At 39.5% G+C, this 20,442-nt stretch overlaps 1 protein-coding gene across 4 annotated transcripts in view; it reads left to right on the top strand.

The window, feature by feature from the left end:
- Positions 1–20,442, top strand: part of TOR1AIP1 (torsin 1A interacting protein 1) — a 39,967-nt gene that overhangs the window by 2,261 nt on the left and 17,264 nt on the right. For all 4 annotated transcript variants that reach the window (XM_069065455.1, XM_069065456.1, XM_069065453.1 and 1 more), the window contains exons 2-5: positions 2,684–2,761; positions 11,451–11,513; positions 11,977–12,024; positions 19,276–19,314. In XM_069065455.1, the coding sequence (XP_068921556.1) occupies positions 2,684–2,761; positions 11,451–11,513; positions 11,977–12,024; positions 19,276–19,314 (228 nt within the window). The remainder of the gene's footprint in view (positions 1–2,683; positions 2,762–11,450; positions 11,514–11,976; positions 12,025–19,275; positions 19,315–20,442) is intronic.

The following is a 20,442-nucleotide window of genomic DNA, read 5'->3' as shown; positions in this document are numbered from 1 at the left end:
GGGCAGACGGGATGTCGGCGTTCCTGCGCTCAGGGGCCTTTCCTCTCTGTGCGATCCCCTTCCTAAAATAACGTGACCTTGCCCTGAAAGAGCTGGGGAGGGGGCGGCAGCGGAGGGCTTCCACGGCTGAGAAAGAAGAGGAGAAATGAGAACCTGCCCTAGCCGTAAAGAAACCTGACCGGAGGTGAGCTCTGGCCAGGGAGCATCTCTAAGCGCCCGTTATGTGTCCAGCACCTTGCTGAGTGCCTGCGAGTGCAGGAGGGAGACACACCTGGGTTTGTAATGCCAGGTGCAGTTGGGGTTGGAAATTACCCCAAGGTGTGTGTGTGGAGGGGGGCGGCGACAGTGACTCATAGGCAAGGTCACGCAACAGATGTGAGTCAATAGTGAGGTTTGAATTACAAGGCCGTATGGTAAGTTGCATTGATGGGGCACTTATTAAACTCTTACTGAATGCCAGCCCCTGTGCAAAGTGCTAGGGATACAAAGATAGATGAAAAACAGACCCTGCTGTCAAGTGTCTCACATTTTAATTGGTAAACATGTAAACGATTATCAACATGCAAAATTAAAATATATTAACACATATAAATATATATGCAGGGTAATTTGGAAGTAATCTCAGAGAGAAGGCACCATACATTGAGGGGAAGGGGAAGCAAAGGCAACTTGCACAAAATAGGATTTGAGCCTTGAGTCTTTTTTTTTTCTTTCTGGAGGGGTGAAGCCAGGACAGTTGGGGTTAAGTGACTTGTTCAAGGTCACACAGCTAGTTTTGTGTTAAGTGTCTGAGATCAAATTTGAACTCAGGCCCTCCTGAATGCAGGGCCAGCACTCTATTCACTGAGCCACCTAGCCACCCCCAGCTTTGAGTCTTGATGGAAGCTAAGAAGCAGAAAGGAGAAAAAACATTTTAGGAATATGGGACAGCAGATAAAAAGGCACAGAGAGGAGAAATTGTGCCCAAGGAATAGAAGCAAGACTGGTGTTGCCTGATCTTGTGGAGGCTAGTAAAGCACAAGACTTGAAAGGTGGGAAGGGGCCACCTTATAAAAGACTTTAAAAGCCAAGGGATTTCACATTTGGATCCCTAAAGTAGTAGGGAGCCACTGAAGTTTATTGAGTAGAGGAATGACCTGTACTTTATGAAAATCATTTTGGCAGATCACTTAACCTCTCAGTCAGCCAATTATTAAACATTTATTAAGCGCCTACTATGTGTCAAGCAAAAAGGAGGCAAAAGACAGTCCCTGCCTTCAAGGAATGGAATCTCTGGGCCTCAATTTCAAGTTCATCATAAGTAAAATGAAAATAGATGTAATCCTTGTCTGCATCATGAGAGGTAAAGTGAGGTAGTGGATATCTGTCCAGCTGACCTTGAAGCCCAGAAATCCAGATTCAAGTCCTTCCTCTGACATAAACTGACTTTATGACCCTAGAAGTCATTTAGCCCTTCAGTACTCTAGGCAACTCTCTGATACTGTAAGTTGCCAAGAGGGTAGAATGCTGCCCTGCATTGCTAGAGGGAGCAGCCCCCTCCCCTAGTTCTGTGAAAATGGATAAAATCCCAGGTCCATTCTCTAGTCTTATTGTCTGTTAAAAGGGTATTGGGAACAAAGTTCATTATAAATGTGAGCTATATTATTCTTTTTTGGCATTTGATGACATTTGGAGGCTTGTTGATTTCAGAGATTTCACATTCACCGAAGTTTGTATTATTATTGCATGTTTTCTTTAAAATATTTTATTAATTGTGTATGTGTGTTTGTGTTTGTTAAGCAAGATCACACACTTAAGGGCAGGGCTGTGGTCCTGTCATTTTTTCTGGATCCCACACCCAGCACCTGTGCACACAATGAAGGTTCAACTGATAGTCACTGAATGAGAAAAGTCAAAGAATTACTATGTTCTCTACTCTTGAATGGATCTTTGATCTCATCAGCTTGAGCATGTAGCCCTTCAGTGCAGATTGCAGCCCATTCTTCCTTTCTCCTCTTGTACACATTTCCCTCCAGAGGGAAGTACTGGTTTCACTTCTTTAGTATTGCTTCTACATACTTTGCTAGTTAACCTGACTATATAGAAATATTTTCTCTTTCTGACCACCTTCATATGTCTTCCCCACTACTTTCAGTGTTTCTGACTTTGTAAATTCCAAGGTTTGGTTTTTTTTTTTTTAATCTTAACATAATTAAAATTTACCAAGCACCTACACTGTATGCAAAGTACTGTGCTAGGTGCTAAAAAGAATATAAGTGAATAAAGTCTTCTAGTTTGTGGCCTTGTAGGACATACTTAGAGAAGTAATTTTAAAACAATATTTAAATGTTTAAAATTTAAACACAAGTGCAGAAGATATTGCATTCACCAGTTATTTATTCAACAGCTACTTTGTGCAAGGCACTTAAAAGCTAGGGATATAAGAAAAATTATAGACTTTCTCCTCAAAGAAGAGGATGAGACAAATAATAAATATTATGATACAAAATGGAATATGGTAGAACAAGGTAGAGATCAAATTTTGTTTAAAAAAAAAAACCACGAGGAGAGAGCAATGCTTCCAACCCAAGGATTAGGCTTCATTAAAGATGTGGCACCTGAACTGAATAGATGTGTTGTGGTTTTGTTTTTTTTCCCCCCACATATTCTCAGTTTTAACTAATTAACACGTTTTGCTCTTTAGAGGATGAACCATCTTCCCAAACCATCATAAGCCAGACAGTCTCAAAGAAATCACTCAGGAGAGTACAAGAGATACCAGGTAAGAAATGTCACTTTTTCTTTCTTCTTTGCTGTCTTTTGCCCTCTGACCACATCAGGTCTCTTAAAAGTTGATTTTTCAGAACACGTACAATTTCTGGCTTGGCATACTCTCTAGCTTGATAGTGTCCTTCCTGAACTATGGCACCCAGAAAACTGGACACAGTATTCTAGATGGAGTCTGACCACATTTATAATGTTGCCTTGCATTTTAGTACGATAGCTACCTTCCTATTTTATTGTTAAATGTATTTGGAAAAAAACTTGTATTTTTCCTGCTTCCTGGTGATGCTAATAAAGAAGATCCCAATACGCCGTTGGAATATAATCACTGATGAATTAGACAGAAAAAAGTGAGGGCTTATAGATGCAGTGAGATGATACAGGTATAAATACAGATATTAAAGAAGGCTAATTTCTGTTTGTCAAGTTGGAGGGTCTCACAGACCCTCTGCTGATTAGTCCTCTTTTTTTTTTTTTTAATAAAATCCTTATTAGCAGGTTACTGTTTGACAAAATCTATGCGATTTTAAGTTATCCTATTGTGGAGCCAGCTTAAGTCCTACTTCAAAATAGAGAAGGTCGATTATTAAGAATATATAGACTGTTATCCTTGACCAGTGGGTGACTGAAATACTTTACTGAATGACTACAGAAAGACAAATTCTCCTTTCAGGTCTGACCAAGTGCATCAATCCCTATATATAAAGCACTTTGCCAATCTTAAGGCAATATATAAAGGCTAGCTGTCAGTGATTATTATAAGCAGGAGTTTGAAGGAGAACGAGTAACGACTGCTGTGGCATGTACCAGTGAGGATTGATGACTGACTGACTGACTGACAGCGTAAAGCACAACGTGATGATGACACACATCGTGTTATCTTCTTGACAGATGCTGCTTTATTGAGCACAGCAGCATTGTATTATCAACAGAGCAGTCAGTTCCCATATGGGCTAATAATGATATTATTATTAATATTTAATAATAATATGATATTAACAGCTAGAATTTATATGTTGCTTTAAGGTTTGTGAAAGACTTTATAAATATTATGTCATCCTCACAATAACATTGGGAGGGAGGTAACAGCTATCATTATCCCCATTTTACAGATGAGACTGAGGGCAGAGGTCAAGTGATTTGCCCAAGGTCACACAACTAGTAAATGTCAGGCAGGAGTCAAACTCAAGTCTTCCTGGCTCTAAGTCCTCAGCTCTCTTTATTGTAACACCTAGCTGCCTATATCATAACAGTAGAAAAATCTTTAGAATTTCTTTTCCTAGCATATGTGATCCACTTAATTAGTATAGCAAAATTTCAATGTAACAAAATTATTTGAAGAATCCTTCAGAGTTAATGTACATACTTGTTTGTACTTCGTAACTGTTTTTCAGTGTGGGACCTCTATCCACCAATACAGATTGCAATCCCTCTCTGCCTTAGTAAACTATTTTTGCGACTTGCTGTGGCCAAGAATATTCATCACCCAATTGTTAAGTCTTCTGGTGTTAAGCCACTGTGTGCTGATCCTTGGACATAGCTGTAATTCATTGGTATCTTGTACTTAAAGCCTTTCTAGATTAGTAGAGCCTACTAAACTTTTTGTAGCTTTTGATGAAAATCCAAAGTGAACTCTATTCTATAACAAGATATCTGAGTAGGACTTTAGTTGAGACTTATACATTTTTGTTGCTTTCTAATTAATCATTGTGTTTATTGAACATCTGTTATCTCTACTTGAACATTAACAAACTTTTATTTCCCCCACATTTTAAATTTGATTTATTTACTGAGCTAATTTTCAATATTAAAGTCCTACCATAAATCCTTCCTATCCTCCAGCGTATACAAGCATTTCTGCTTGGTGCCACAGTGTCTGAAGGGCTAGACTTAGAGTGAGGAAGATCTGAGTTCAGATGCGGCCTCCAAGACTCATTAGCTATGTGATTCCCCGAAAATCACTGAGCCTCCATCTGCTTCAGGTTCCTCACATGTAAAATGGGAGTAGTGGTAACACCTGCCTGCCAGGGTTGTTGTGAAGATCAAATGGTTCAGTATATACTAAGTACTTTGCAGATGTTAAAAAGCTATATAAATGCTTATTGTTGTTGTTGTTATTTACAACTCAGATTCTATGTACTCTGAGCCAAACACATCATGTTACTTTTTACCACTATTCTCTGAGGTATCCTAGGCTCAAAAAATATAAGTGATAATTAAATCCTTCCTCTTCTCCCATATACCATCAAATCCTCCTTTATAGTCAACAAACTGAATAATTCTTCCCTAGAAATCTGTCCCATTCTACCCTTTCATCTGCTACCTACCTTTTTTATCTTATCTACATTAATGCTACAGTCTGCCAAGTGCCACCAGATTAATCTTCCTAAAAGACCATTTCATAGTATTATTCTTTATTACCTGGAGTAACTGACCTACAGGGAAAAAAAACAAAATTACATGAGATTATAGAGAGACTCTCAATTTCAATCTCCTCATACATAAAGTAGCTTAATTTGATATTTTTTTCTTTCTTAGAGAAAACAAAATATTCATCTCAGTAATTATTAAGTTAAGGACAAGGAGCATAAAAAGAATTCACTAAGTACAAGAGATGTTTGAAAAAATCAGTTCCATATTATGGTCAAAAAGGTAGAGAAACTATGGGAGAAGAGAAGAAGAGATTTGGGGGAGAGTGTTTGAGACATAAAGGTGACTATTTAGTTAGGGATGTTTCATTGTGGAAAGAACAATAGACTTGGAATCCAGAAGGTTAGGTCCAGATCCTGGCCTCTGCCACTCATTAACCCAAGGTGAGAGCTATTAACAATGATAATTCCCTAAAAGTAGAATGAACAACCCCTGTTGCTATTCATTCTCCTTCAGCTGCAATTCCAGCTCTACTCTCCCTTCTACCCAAATTGGAAATCTTTAGGCAAAGATGGAATGTCCACTTGTCATGGGTGCTGTTGAGGGGCTTCTTATTTAGATTAAATTGGAGTAGATAGCCTCGAGAGTTCTTCCATTGGAGGTTCTGTGAAAATTGTCTCTATGAGCCTCAGTTTTTTGTATATAAAGTGGGAATAATGATGCTTGTATTGCCTGTCACACAGGGCTGCTGTAAGGATCAAATGAGGTGATTTATGGGATGCTTTAGACTCTAAATCCCTTTAATAAAAGGATTTGTTCTGTGAAGTTTGGATTCAGTTGAAGGGCTGCTCTTAAGAATGGACCTAGAGGGCCACAAGTTCCTCACCCCTGCTTTAGAGCATGCAAGTTTATTATTACTAATGTTATACATATTTCAAAGTCTCATCAGCTGTCTGAAACCAAATTGGTTCCCAGACTTTGCCCAAAATGATATATGCATCTGTTTGTATTATCACTTAAACCTGAGAAACTTTTTTAAAAAATGTTTTAATAACTGTATTTAAGTATAATTGTTTTCCTTTGTAATCCTGTATGTTTCATATTATGCATTTTAAAATGTTATTCTGAGGAGTCTGTGCCACCAGTTACTAACCCCTGCCTTAGAGGAATGAACAAATGAATAAAAAAGCTTTTATTAAGTTCTACAAACACAAATACTATTGTCCCTGCCCTTTAGAAGCTGCCCCTCTAATAGGGAAAGACAAGACTCATAAGGAATCAGAGTTGGGGCAGGACATGTAGGAAATAAGAGGTGGGTTCAAAGTGGATAGAGGGACAAAGGCAGAACCCACTCCCTGAAATTCTCAGGGAGTCTCCAGTCAGAGGAGTATGGAGTTGGAGCTGGCAGGAACCTCAGAACATCATTTAGTTCAACCTCCTCATTTTATAGATGAGGAAACTGAGGCCCAGGAAGGTTGAGTAATTTGCCTGATGTCACAAAGGGGAATATGCATAGAAGAGAGCATTTGAACTCATCCTCTGGCCACAGAGTCCTTTCACTGTACCATGCAACCTCCCTATCATCTAGGCCTTGAAATGTTAAATTTTCTCATTTCTCTTTTGGTCAGGCTTGTAGAGAGGCTCAATAGAAAAGATACCAAGAGTATCTCAGTACTAGGGAAATGAGTCTTTCCAGCCCTGGTCACCATAGTAAAATCCCCCTGAGGACTGACTGTAATCAAGCCCAGGGCCTGAAGGACCACTCTCTTGTCCCTCTTCTCCCGCAGTTCCTTGGGCATTCCAGAGCTAGAGCCCTCCCCACTTTCCTAACTGGATCCTTGGCTTCAGCCAAAAGCCAGTGTCTCCATTGTCCTCTTTTCCTAACTCTCTAATGAGGCCTTTGCTAATCCTGTTCTTCACAATCTACTCCCCAACTTCATGTAACCCCCACACAAGAGAGAACTGTCCATTGCTTCTGTAGATCATTCCTCAGCGCTGTGCACAGTAACCATATACACAGTAGCCCCTCACTTAAATATCTGTTGAATTGATAGCTGTGTTTTAGAGGTAATCTTAACTGAAGAGCACTCATTGAAGGAACTCTTTCAGCTCTGAAAAAAAGAAGAGAGCAAAGAAGGCATACATACCTTGAGGATTATATTTAACTGACTTAAAAGTGGTTCCTAAAACCTAAAGTGTGTGTGTGGGCGGGGGGGACAGCAGTAATAGGGAAAACTGCCTAGTAAGACAGGAAAGGAGTGGTCACTAACCCTAATCCAGCTTCCATTCATCTTCACATGGACAGGCTTCCCTTCAGAACTACTTCTAGAACTCCTAGGCACATTGAAATGTGGAGGGTTGAAGGATTTGAAATGGTACTTGAAACGGACTGTTGAATGCTAGGCTAAAAACTCTGTCAACAACAAAGTTGTCCTGTCGATTTGACCCTGCGTTATGGCTTCCTTCCTCACATTGCCACAACTCAGTCCAGTTCAAGCTGTCATTGCCTCTGTTGGGCCATTATAACAGCCTCCAAAATAGGCTTCCTAGCCTACAGTTGTTCCTGTCTTCCATCCCTCCTTAGCTGCCAGAATCTTTATTTTTTTTTCTTTTTGGAGGGGGGAGGGCAGGGCAGTTGGGGTTATGTGACTTGCCCAAGGTCACACGACTAGTTTTTGTGTTAAGTGTCTGAGGCCGGATTTGAACTCAGGTCCTTCCAACTCCAGGGCCGGTGCTCTATTCACTGTGCCACCTAGCCACCCCCAGAATCTTTCTAATGAACAAATCTGACCATATCACACCCCTGACCTCCATGGCTCCCTAACTCAGTAGAGCGCGATGCAAACTTGACAGTCAGTAAAAATGTGGTAAGCACCTGTTATGTGCCAGGCACTATGCTAAGTGCTGAGGATGAAAGAGAGACAAAAAATAGGTCTGCTCTCCAGGAGATCATGGTCTAGTGGGGAGACACATGGAAGCACCTGCGCACAAACAGGCTACGTATGGGACCAAATCAGCAGGAAGAAGGCACTTTAAGAGGGGCTGGGAAAGGCTTCCTGTAGGGAGCCGGGGAAGCCAGGAGGGAGAGGAGGGAGAGCATTCCAGGCCTGCGGGACCAACAGAGAAAATGCCTGCAGACGGGATTGGAGTTTGTTGTGCAAGGAGCAGCCAGGAGGCCAGAGGCACTGCATCAAAAAGTACATGGGGGAGTATAAGCTGTAAAAGGCACTAGAAAGGTGGGGAAGGGTCAGGCTCTGCAGGGCTCTGAAAGCCAGACACAGGGTGTTACAGTGGATCTGAGGTAATAGGCAGTCACTGACGTTTATTGAGCAGAGGTGTGACGTGGTCAGAGCTGCTTTTGAGGAAGATCCATTTGACAGCGGAGTGGAAGTTGAACTGAATTGGGGAGAGGCTTGTAGCAGGGAGACCAACCAGTAGGCTATTTTAGTAGCACCTGCACCAGCATGGCAGCAACATCAGAAGAGAGAAGGGGGGCATATATGAGCAATGTTACAAAGGTCAGAATAGCAGGACTTGACAATAGATTTGATATGGGGTGGGGAGGGCTGGTGAGACAGTAAGGAGTCAAAGATGACACCTAGGTTTTGAGCCTGGGGGACTGGAAAGGATGTGGGACCCTCAATAGTAAAAGGGAAGTTTGGAAAAGGGAGAGCTCAGGGAGAAAGTTGAGTTGGACATGTTGAATTTCAGATGTCTTCAGGCCATCCAATTTGAGATACCCAGTAGGCAGTTGGAGATACAAGACTAGAGGTCAGAAGAGAGATTAGGGCTAAATAAGTAGGTTGGAGAACCATTAGCATAGACAATTTGAATCCTTGGGTCCTCTGCAATATGGGGCCAACTTACCTTCCTAGTGTTATTTTACATGATTCTCCTACACATACTCTTAGGATGGCTTACAAGCTTTTCTTCATCTTGTCCTGTATCTTGTGTGTAGACTATCCACATTCCCCTTGTGCCCAAACTTCACTTCCTTCCTGTTTTTGCCTACCGAAGAAATTCTTCCTTCAAAACTCAACTCAGGTGCTGCTTCCTCCAGTTCAGTTCAACAAGCATGTGTTTAGCCCTGGCCATATGTGAGCTAGGTGCTGGTGATACAAAGATAAAAAGCAAATAAACCCTGTCATTAAGGAGTTTACATTTCTACATAACATCATGGGGTTGAACTGGATCTTCTCTTACAACTCGGGATATCTGGTCTTGTTATCCTATTCTGTTATACAAAAATAGAAGATACAAGGTAAGGAGAGGAGAGGAATGAGACTGGAGAAAATAGCAAAGCCTTCCTCTGGAGATGGCTCAGATCTGAGCCCTGAAGGAAGCCAAGGACTCTGTGAGGCGCTGCAGAGGTGGGAGTCTCTTCTGGCCAAGAGTAGCCTGTGTGAATGCGTGGCCATAGCCATGCTATGCTCTGTGGCTAGTAGGCTATTTGTCTAGAATGTAAAGATGAATCTAGAGAAAGGAGTTAACATGAAATAAGCCTCACAAAGGGAGGTTAAAGCTATGTTGTCATGGAGCTGAGCTCATTCCTTTCTTCCTCTCCTATTCTGCCTTTTATTTACTCATGGATGTGCCAGACCCTGGTCAGTCAGGACTGAGGCCATTGCTCCTTTTTGTATCTCCAATGAGACACACAGTACGTTCGTTATTCATTAGTGTTGCTTAATTGAGCATATTAATGAAAAATATTAACATAAAGAATATATATTTCAAAATTGTGTGTAGTCAGTTCCATTATCTGTGCTGTACAGCTAGGGAAGTGATGCACTCAGTGCATATTGGATCTTAGAAGGTCTTACAAGAGTTGCTAAAGGCCAAAAATTCATCACCCTGAAGTGAAGCCAGCTTAGTGACGAATGTCACCAAACTGATCGGAGCTGGGCTGCAGGTCATTATTGAGCCTATGCACATTGAGAGTACTTAGCAGGACTTCATTCCACTGGCCAGAAGACCCCCAAATCAGTCACCTCTGAGTCATAAGGAAGGAAAGAAACAGGGATTTATTAAGAATGTACTATGTGGGGCAGTTAGGTGGAGCAGTGAATAGAGCACCAGCCCTGGAGTCAGGAGGATCTGAGTTCAAATTTGACCTCAGACACTTACCACAAAACTAGCTTTGTGACCTTGGGTAAGTCACTTAACCCCAATTGCCCTGCCAAAAAAAAGGACTTACTATGTGCCAGGCATTGTGCTAAGCACTTTATACATAATCTCTGATTTGATCCTTAAGACAGCCCTGGGGGGGGGGGGGGGGTGGATGCTGTTATTATTCCCATTTTGCAACTTTGAGGAAACTGAGGTAGACAAAAATCTAGCGACTTGCTCAGGGTCATATAGCTAGTAAGTTTCTGAAGTTGGATTTGAACTGTAGGCTTCCTGACTCCAGGCCCACTCCATCTAACTACTGCACTGCCCACTTGCCTCAATGAAGTGCCTTAACACTTCAAGGATAATACCTTGCAAAAATTCTGACAGAAAAAAGGTGCTTGATCGTATCTTAAATGCTAGTGATTAAGATAAAGCATTAGCTAAGCTGAAAGAGAGATTATATTGGGCTTGAGAATACTTTAAATTGGAAGGAGGAACTGTTTTTGTGGGTTTGTTTTTTGTTTGTTTTTTTCCGCAAATGGCCTTTGTAATGCTGTTTTCCCTGACTTAATATTAAAGTTTTAATAATTAAAATAATTTGCATTTCCTGAATGTGTTCAGGCTAGTCAAGTGGAAAAATAATGTACTGGGCAGTTGGAAAACAAACTTGAATTTAAAATTTCCAAAGATAATTCATAAAGCAGATAGTAACGAACATATGAGATAAATTTTATGTTGCATTATATATTTTGGGATTTAAAAAAAATTTGAGTTGAGGAAAGTAAAGGACTTGTATTCAGTTTTCCCCTTTATCAGTGTAGTATTGCTTCTTCACTGTTGTACCTACTTTGATTTTTCATCATGATATAGAGATGTCAAATGCCCACAAAGTACAAATACTGGCAAGCTTTGGAAAGGCTTTGAGCACAGGACAGCAAAAGTTCTGCCTGTTTTCTGAGGACCAGCCTAGCAAAGGGCAGGTTATCAGCCTGCAGCTTGATTTGAGGGATAGAGAGAGGGGGTAGAGTGTGAGGGGAATTACCGCAAGGTTTAAATACAGTATTAAATCACAGATCTTTTGACATTAAATTATTCTTTGATATATGGCAAATTTAGAATTGCTTAGAAATGAGGAGAGAAATTCAATGTATGTGTAATATATTTACTGTTTCTAATCACGTAAATGTATTTTCTTCCTATACTTGTAGCTAATGAGACTTCTGCAATTCTAGTTGACCTTCGTAGACCACCTATAAAAAGTTCAGGATCTGGTAAGAGTTTATTTTCTATATGTTTCTATAGTTCCATTTATTACTATGGTGATTGTAAGACTAAGAAAAAGATTTTCATCTCTACTAGTTAGCGTGGTAATGAAAAACAAAAGGTTGAAGATTTTGTGTTAGATCCATGAAATTGTCTTATGCAGAATAATCAGATTTATATATATATGCCTTTGTTTCATTGGCTTATGAGTTGCTTTCCCATCTGGAGGGGGAGCGAAAAGACCTAAAATATTCCTTATCAGCATATATCTCTACTTAGTATCAATATATTGACTGGTGCCTAAAAGATATGGTCATTCTGTGGCTGCACTGGTATCAGAGGAATTGAAAAGGCACCTTACTCTTTTTTTGTTTTTAAATTGTGTATTCTTAGAAGGTCACTGCATCTTATTTCCTTATATGTGGCTTTGTTTTCTTCTGGGCTCTGATCATTTTTTACTCTTTGTTGCAGATTACTCCTCATTTGGGACAAATGGAAATACTAAAATGAAGGAAACAGGTTGGTGGCTGTGCTTTTAATTTGTCGTTTGTGGAAGTTCTGATTTGTGGCTATATAAATATAAGTAAGGTTTGAAGGCTTACTATATTCTCTATTACAACAGCGTCCTGACTTGACAATTTTGGTTTCAGCTTTACAAAATAGGCAAGTATGAGATAGTAAATTTGTTTGTTAAATGAGTCTTTCATTTAAAAATTTTCATTCATTTTAGCCTCTTTCAAATTCACAGTATTGAGGAGGAGGGGTAAATTTCATGGCTAGAAAGCAGTTTATATGAAAAAACCCTAGGAATTCTTGTATCTCTAGCTCAGTAGGCAAATACTGATGCAAGCTACATCCAGCAAAAAAGCCTGTATGATTTTATGCCACATTAAAAGAAGCTTAATGTCCACAGCAAAGCAGGTGACGGTCCTGATGTGGCCTCCCCAGTCAGTCCCCATTTGGAGTACAGCAGCCAGTTCTGGGACACATCTTAACAGGGCTTTGACAAACTGAGACGCATGCAGAGAAGAGAGCAAGCAGGATAATGAAGGGACTGGAAACTGCCATTTGGATCAGTTTAAGGAATTTGGGATGTGTTTGATCTGAAGAAGAGAAAACCTGGCAGCAGGAAGTAGGGATAGGGCATCTTAGGTTTTGGACTTAAAAGGACTTGAAAGTCTACCCTTCTTGCTTTACAGATGAAGGGGAAAGTCACCTGTTTGAGTTCCACTAGGTGGTACCTGACAGTTCAGATGATAATCCAAGCCCTCCAACACCAGTGAGAATCACAGTGCCCCACGAAATAGTTCTCAGACATTTGGAGGGAGGCCAGGCTTTGTGGGCAGCGTGCTCTGGAGAAGAGGACTTGGGCTAATGGGTAGAAGTTACAGTTTATTCCACCTAAAAATTTCCCAGAAGTTCGTCCAATTTGACTTTTTGATAATATCGTGTCAGAATGTAATTGAGTTTCCTCTTAGCTTCAGAAAGAGGTTGCATAACTACTTGTTTGTTATTTGGAAGAAGAGATTCATGATTTAAGCAGGTATTTTTGGACTAGCTGACTTTGATCCCTTCCCAATTTTAATTCTGTGATTCTTTGTATCAGCCAGGCTTGACTTGCACCAAGGTGAAGATGCTTTTGTGGGAGGAACTGTTAGGCACATAAGTTTCGATTCTTATCAAGGAACAGCTTGATTTCGCAATGAGTCAGAAAAGGAAAGGGTTTGGGGTTTTCTTTAAGAAACTGTTTTTTGGTATGAAGCTTGGCTTAGAGCTTGAGCAAAAGTTTCACTTTGTTCCATAATTGCCCTCTTGTGGCTCCCAAGCATTTAAAGTGGCCCTTTCTCAAGGGCCCTCCCTCTATCCAGTTGGTTTTTGAGTAAAGTTGGAAAGGCCTCAATTCATCTGCTCCAGTGCCCTTATTTTGCAGATCAGCATTTACAACAATTTTTTTAACTTTTCTTTACATTTGAAACAAATATAAGTCACTGTTTCAAACCCTAAAGTAAAATTTTTCTGTAGTTATTACAGAAGTGGTACCTCCTGATTAATTGTGCCCCAGTTTCCATGCAACTAGGAATATACAATAGGAATATTAAGCTTCAGTGGAAATGATTTCCACAAATTGTTGTATCCCATCGGTCCTCGCAGGGGGCCCCTCCCCAACACACACACACTCACTTTTTTCTTGAAGGCATGACTAGCATTGAGCATATCTTTAACCTCTCATTTTTAATTGACCTTCCTAACCATGTTTTATGTTACTTCATTTCATGTGCTTGACCACATCTAACCAGACTGGATTGATTAGTGGTCTGCTTCCCTTTGTCTTCTTGCATTTGTCTAGGCTGCCCTGAGGACTTTGAATGAATATGTTAACTCAGTTTTTCAGTATCTTCATTTTCCTTTAAGGCTCATCTGAATACTGTCTTCTCTGTGACATCTTCACTGATATTAACCCCTAATTGAAAACTATCTCTGCCTCCTCACATTTTCCTGGAGCACTTATTTTTATGAGTCTTCCTTTTACCCACATCACATCCTGACCTATTAGCTGTGGGTCTTACTTCCCCTGCCACACCCAACAGATTGTAATCTTTTTCTGGGCAAGCACTGTGCCCACAGAATCTTTTAATCCCCAGTACCTAGCAAAGTGCCTTAGTTACCCTTGTAGGTATTTAGCATGTGTTTGTCGATATTGAATTTGAATTATATAATTCTGTAATAGAATAATGACAGTAGATCATTCAAATTGTCAGTAAACAAAAATTCATTTGTATGAATGATGAAAATATATTCAGATGCAATTAAATACATCGTAGAGCCTTAGTTGGAAAGTACCATTGAAGTCACCTAGACCACCCCCCACCTGAATAAGCATTTCTTCTACAGTAGACCAACTGGAAGTGGGCTGGCCCAGTGGGTTGTACTTGAAGTTGGGGGGGGGTGATGGGAATGGGAGTTTGAAGACCTCCCCTGCTGTGAAGATAAACTCTGCCCCCTGGTAGGCTGAATGTGGTCACATGGAGCCTGTGGTAGGAGGAGTTTTGCTGAAGGGAAGCAGAGCCCACAGGAAGCTGGTTCAGAGTTAGCCAAACAGGAGGGAAGAGAGAGGTGCTCATTAAGGAGATAGAGAGTTTTGTGAGTAAATCTTGCTCTTGTACTGGTTTGTGGGAAGGCTGAAGAAGGATGGCATAGCTCTCAGCATTATTATGGCTTCTGAATATCTTTGGTACTATGATGGAATCTGCTTACTGGTTTGGGGATTTGGTTGTCTGGTGTCTAAATAAATCCTTCAGCTTTGTCCTCTATCTGGAGAGTTTGGCATGTTTTGTGATCGAACATCATGCGATGCTTATAGTCATGGTCATTATCGTGACTGTAGACGCTGTAGATATTGCATTGGTGCTACAGGGGGTGAAGGTAGGGATGAGACCCCCTCACTTGTGAGGCATGACAGCCTAGTTTTCGGATAGTTCTCTTTTCGTTATTGCACAACTCCAACGTTGTCCTGGGCCTCAGGGATCCATGGGCATTAGAAGAGGGTCTTTGTCAGTGATTCTTGGTGGATCACATCCTGATTTCCTTCATGATATCATTCTCGTGCACTTGACCCCTACACCAAACGGGGACCTGAACTAAGCCCTCTCTCTATATTTGCCGAAGCCCTCCCTTCCCCCTTTCATTGCTCTCTCTCCAGCCTCCAGTGGAGCTAAGAAGTCACTAGGTAATGAAGAATGTCTTTTACGATGAAATGAGACACACTTGTACATGGTGATGGGGAATTCTTTGGGGTTACAGATTCTTAACTGTTACTTCTCAAACAGACCATCTATTTATTTAGTTGTGTTTCAACACTAAGAATTTACACAATCATCTCTGTCTTCTTAGTTACTTTGACTGGGACAATGAAGGATGAATCAAAATGAATATCACTGGAAAAGACAGTTATGAGTTAGACGCGCGAGGTTAGAGATGGAAGTGTCCAAGTGAAACAGCGGAAGGAGCACTGGACTTGGAGTCCTGCCTCAGAGGTTTCTGACTGTGTGACCCTGGGCAAGTCACTCTCTTTGCCTCTGTTTCCTTATCTGGTGGAAATAATAATAGGGCCCACCTCCCCAACATGTTGTGAGGTTCTAATTGAGTGAATATTTATAAAGTATTTTGTAAACCCTAAAGAACTATATAAATGCTAACTTATTATCATTATATCAACAAAATCACCATTTCCTAATGTCCTTAATCATTGTAATTCAGTTATCACAAGGATATACCAAAAGAACCTAAAAGTCTCCTTAGCTGCCTTTTCTAATTTCTTATTTTTTTAAATATATCTTAAAACAATTGTAATTCTCTTCTGTCAAGAACATTTTTTCTTCCTAAATAGGATCTTTATTTAACAAAGCTTATGAATGATCACAAGAAGAGCCAGTTTTTATTTTGTTAGAGAAGCAAGTTGAAATATAGAAAGTTGAAACAGCTATTAGGGAAGCGAAATTGAAACTTTGTAGATTAAGAAGTTGCCAATTTTTGGTCAGGTTTACTTTTAAATATTTATATTTGTCAGTTTTGTAAATTTCATTAAATCAGAGATTGCATTTGAAACCTGCATTAAATCTGAACTCTGAGCCCAACCTTAGCCTGTTGAATGAAGCTTTTTCTCAAGTTTCTGGCCACTGCCTCCTGTTGCATAAGTATCTTTAAATACAGGCAAAATTATCATTTCCACCACTATTTGAAATATGGCTTTATAGCAAATGACCAAATTGTATCCATGAGATGCTGTATCATGATCCTAAAATTACAAAGTGAGCTTTCTTATACCAATTCCAGAAATACTTCTTGAAGAGCTTTTGGGGCTATGAAATATGAGAAATTAATTCATTCTTTGTAATAAGATAGCATTTTAAATTTAGCCATAACTTTTAGGAATTAATTTTGGACATGAGTCTATATCAGATTTGACTTGGAATTTTTATCTAGGATTGCTAACCCTGTTAAAATTTAAATGGTTTATTGAAAAACTAGGTAAGACCAATTGAATAATTACGTTGCTAAATAACCTCATTCACTAACCCTGTTTTCTCAATTGGATACTAAGAACACTTAAACAACTATGTTAGAATGTAATCTCTTTGAGAGTAGGAATTGTTTTTATATTTTTGTATTTGTATTCTGGGAATACACCTAGCACATAGTAGGTGTTTAATAAACACTTATTGATCACCTGAATTAAGGAAAAGTCTGAATTACTATGTCTTTTAAAAATATATAAGAAATTACAGTTTTGTTACTTTCAGGCATATGCAATGAAATAGAAATAGGCTAGCAAAATATTTCCTTTTGGAGGATTTTTTTAAAAATTCTTCCAATGATTGTCTTTGCTCTTGATTAATTTTCTAGTATCATTCATTTTTACTCCAAGAAAAAGCTCATTAAAAGTACAGTAGAGGGGAAGGAATAAATTCAGTAATGAATGTGATATAAAAACAAAATGCATTTTATAAAAAAATCTTTTCTTGCAACTAAAATAAAATACTTCATTTAGAATCAAATAAGTTCTTCTATCAACAATCCAGAGAGAAGCACTGGGCATAAATTTGTGCTTACACTGCAAGAAACTTGTCTTCACTCCTCCTTTGTGACGAATTATCCAATTATGGTGACAGTTTCATCAGAAAAACCAGTTTTAGGGGTGGCCAGGTAGCACAGTGAGTAAGAGCACCAGCCCCAGAGTCGGGATGACTTGGGATTGAATCCAGACTCAGATACTTAGCACCACACCCAGAAATAACTGGCCGTGTAACCTTGAGCAAGTTACTTAACCCCAATTGCTTAAAAAAAAACAAACCAGTTTTTTTGTCCAGTTGCCTAGTTGAGTTTTTTTTTTTTTTACCCTAACTTGTGTATGCTACAGTTGTTGTTATTGTTTGGTCAATCAGTCAGTCACATCCAGATCTTCGTGACCCTATTTGGGGTTTTCTTGGCAAAGATACCAGAGTAGTTTGCCATTTCCTTCTCCAGGTCATTTTACAGATAAGGAAACTGAGGCAAATAGGATTAAGTGACTTGACTGGGGTCACACAGATGTTAAATGTCAATAATAAGTGTCAGGGGCCATATATGAACTCAGGTCCTCATGACTCCAGAGCAAACACTCTTAACCTTTTAAAAAAAATTAAATTAATTTATTTGCTTTTAGTTTACAGCATTCAGTTCTACAATCCCTGGAGTTCCAAATTTTCTCCCCCTTTCTCTCCTCCCCCCATGGCAGCATGCAATTAAATACAGGATCTACAAATACCTTCACATTAAACATTAGTCAGGTTATAAAGAAGGATTATAACCAATGGAGTGAACAATGAGAATAAGGAAACAAAACAAAACCAAAAAAAGAGAGAGCAAATGGTTTGCTTCAATCTGCATTCAGGCTGTACTGTAGTTCTTTCTCTGGATGTGGATATCTCTTTCCATTATGAGTCTTCTGGAATTGTCTTATAACCTTGCAGTGCTGAGAGGAGCCTACCAAAGTTGGTTGTCATACATACAATGTGTCTGTAATTGTGTACAAAGTTCTCCTGGTTCTGCTCTCCTCACTCAACATCAGTTTATATGAGTCTCTCCAGGTTATTATGAATTCCATCTGCTCCTGATTTCTTATAGCACAATAGTATTCCATTACGTTCATATACCACAACTTGTTCAGCTATTCCCCAATTGATGGCATCCCCTTGATTTCCAATTCCTTGCCACCACCACAAAAAGAGCTGCTATAAATATTTTTGTACATACGGGTCCTTTCCCCACTTTTATGATCTCTTTGGTATACAACCCTAGAAGTAGAAGTAGTATTGCTGGGTCAAAGGGTATGTACTTATTTATAGCCCTTTGGACATAGTTCCAGATTGCTCTCCAGAACTCCACCAACTCCACCAACAATGCATTAGTATTCGATTTTTCTGCATCCTCTCCAGCATTTATCATTTTCCTGTTTTGTCATCTTAGCCAATCTGACTGGTGAGATGTGGTACCTCAGAGTTGTTTTGATTTGCATTTCTCTAATCCCAACACTCTTATCTACTATGCCACCTAGCAGCCCCCAAAAAATACAGTAGTGCTTATTCTCATTCCTAATCTTTATGCTATTTATTTTTCCCTTTAGTCCTTCAGTTTCTTATTTGTAATCAGAAATTTATTGTATCAATGAGAATTGCTATCACTGTTATGTCATAGGAGCAAAAGTTTCTGTTAGTGTCATCATAAACATCCTACCACAGGGATTTCTTAATCAGCCAGGTATACATCTAATAATAATAATAGCCAACATTTACATAAAGCCTACTCTGTGCCAGGCACTGTTGGAAGGACGTTACAAATATTATCTAATTTGATCCTCACAAAAACCCTTGGAAGGTAGGTGCTATTATTATCCCCATTTTACAGGTGAGGAAACTGAGCTCAGCAGGATTCAAGTGACTTTTCCATGGTCACACAGCTAATAAGTATCTGAGGCCAAATTTAAACTCAGGTCTTCTAACTGGGTGCACCCAGGACTGTGTTGTGCCACCTACCCAAGATATCTGGTTGAGTCTTGAAACAACTCTAGAGAATGCTAACAGTTTATTCAACTGAAAATGTTGGAGTTATTAGATTCATAGTTCTTCATTTTCACTTTGCAGAATTGTTACTAATCTAGGTATAATTACAACTTTATTTTTTTGCCACTGAAACTGTATTCAAATTAAATGTGACTTTCTTTTCTTCCCCTAGGAATCACTAGAATGCAGAAGGTTGATTTCTCTGAAGAAGGTACTGTCTTCATGCATTTGTTATCTCACAAGCAATTTAATACTGGTTATAAGTAATATTATACCCAGAGACTGGGCTAATAGCAAACAAAATGTCCTTTGGGGTTGAAATTTGTAGAAAAGGGATCATGAGTGAGGGACATGTGCTTGCATGCATTTCTTTTTCACTATACTTTCACAAGGTGCAGAATGGGCAGATAATTCAATAAGAATAGTTTTTAGGAATTGATAGGTACTATTCTATGTATATATAGTATCTTTCTCAAAATGAATTAGTTCTGGGAAACCAGAAGTTCCTGGTATATCCTAGATTTGATTACTATGATTTTTTAAATCAGATATTCTAAAGTTTCATATCATTGTGTTTTTGAATGTCACAAACTATATTTAGTCTTTTAGAGTTCTTCTTTTCAGTATAATATGAATTGATCAACCCATAACTGGCATGCTTACTGGTCTTGTCAGGATCTCAGTTACATATTAAACTTTTTCCGTTTTTGTTTTCCTTGCTCACATTTCTAATACCTAGTGTCCATTTGTTCTCTATGTGGTTTCCATGGTAAGCTTTATTTTTGTTGTTGTTGTTTTGTTTTGGAGGGCAGTTGGGGTTAAGTGACTTGCCCAAGGTCACATGGCTAATTTTTGTGTTAAGTGTCTGAGGCCAGATTTGGACTCAGGTCCTCCTGACTCCAGGGCTGGTGCTCTATTCACTGCGCCACCTAGCCGCCCCCGTCATGGTAAGCTTTATAAAGTTAACCTTTTAGATTTGTCCATAAATGTTTGTTCAGATAATAGATGCCTCAAGGACCACAGAACAGATGTGACTGGCCTTAGCCCATTCAAAATAGATGGCAAGGTGTGATAGTAATGGAATATAAAGATCCCCCTGTATTGGCTTGGTTTTCAAATTGATTGTGTTAAAACCCAGAGCTTGTTAATCCCACTTGTGGAATGGACTTGATGTGAAAAGAGAGTCCTGAACTGGGAGGAGCTGGTGAGCTGGTGACGTAGATTTGGAGAGACACAAGAGAGAGGCAGAAGAACTTTTTGGAAGCAGCACCCTCGTGGAGGCAGAGAGGGACTGAGAGGATTGCTGAGGGCGACTTTGAATTGCCCTGGACTTTTGAGA

This window comes from Petaurus breviceps, unplaced genomic scaffold (assembly GCF_028583685.1).
Source record: "Petaurus breviceps papuanus isolate PSGF00001 unplaced genomic scaffold, PetGlider_PUasm1.0 90692, whole genome shotgun sequence".
NCBI classification, from domain to species: Eukaryota; Metazoa; Chordata; class Mammalia; order Diprotodontia; family Petauridae; genus Petaurus; species Petaurus breviceps.
The sequence above is the reverse complement of the archived record's forward strand: the minus strand, read 5'-3'. Positions and strand labels throughout refer to the sequence as shown.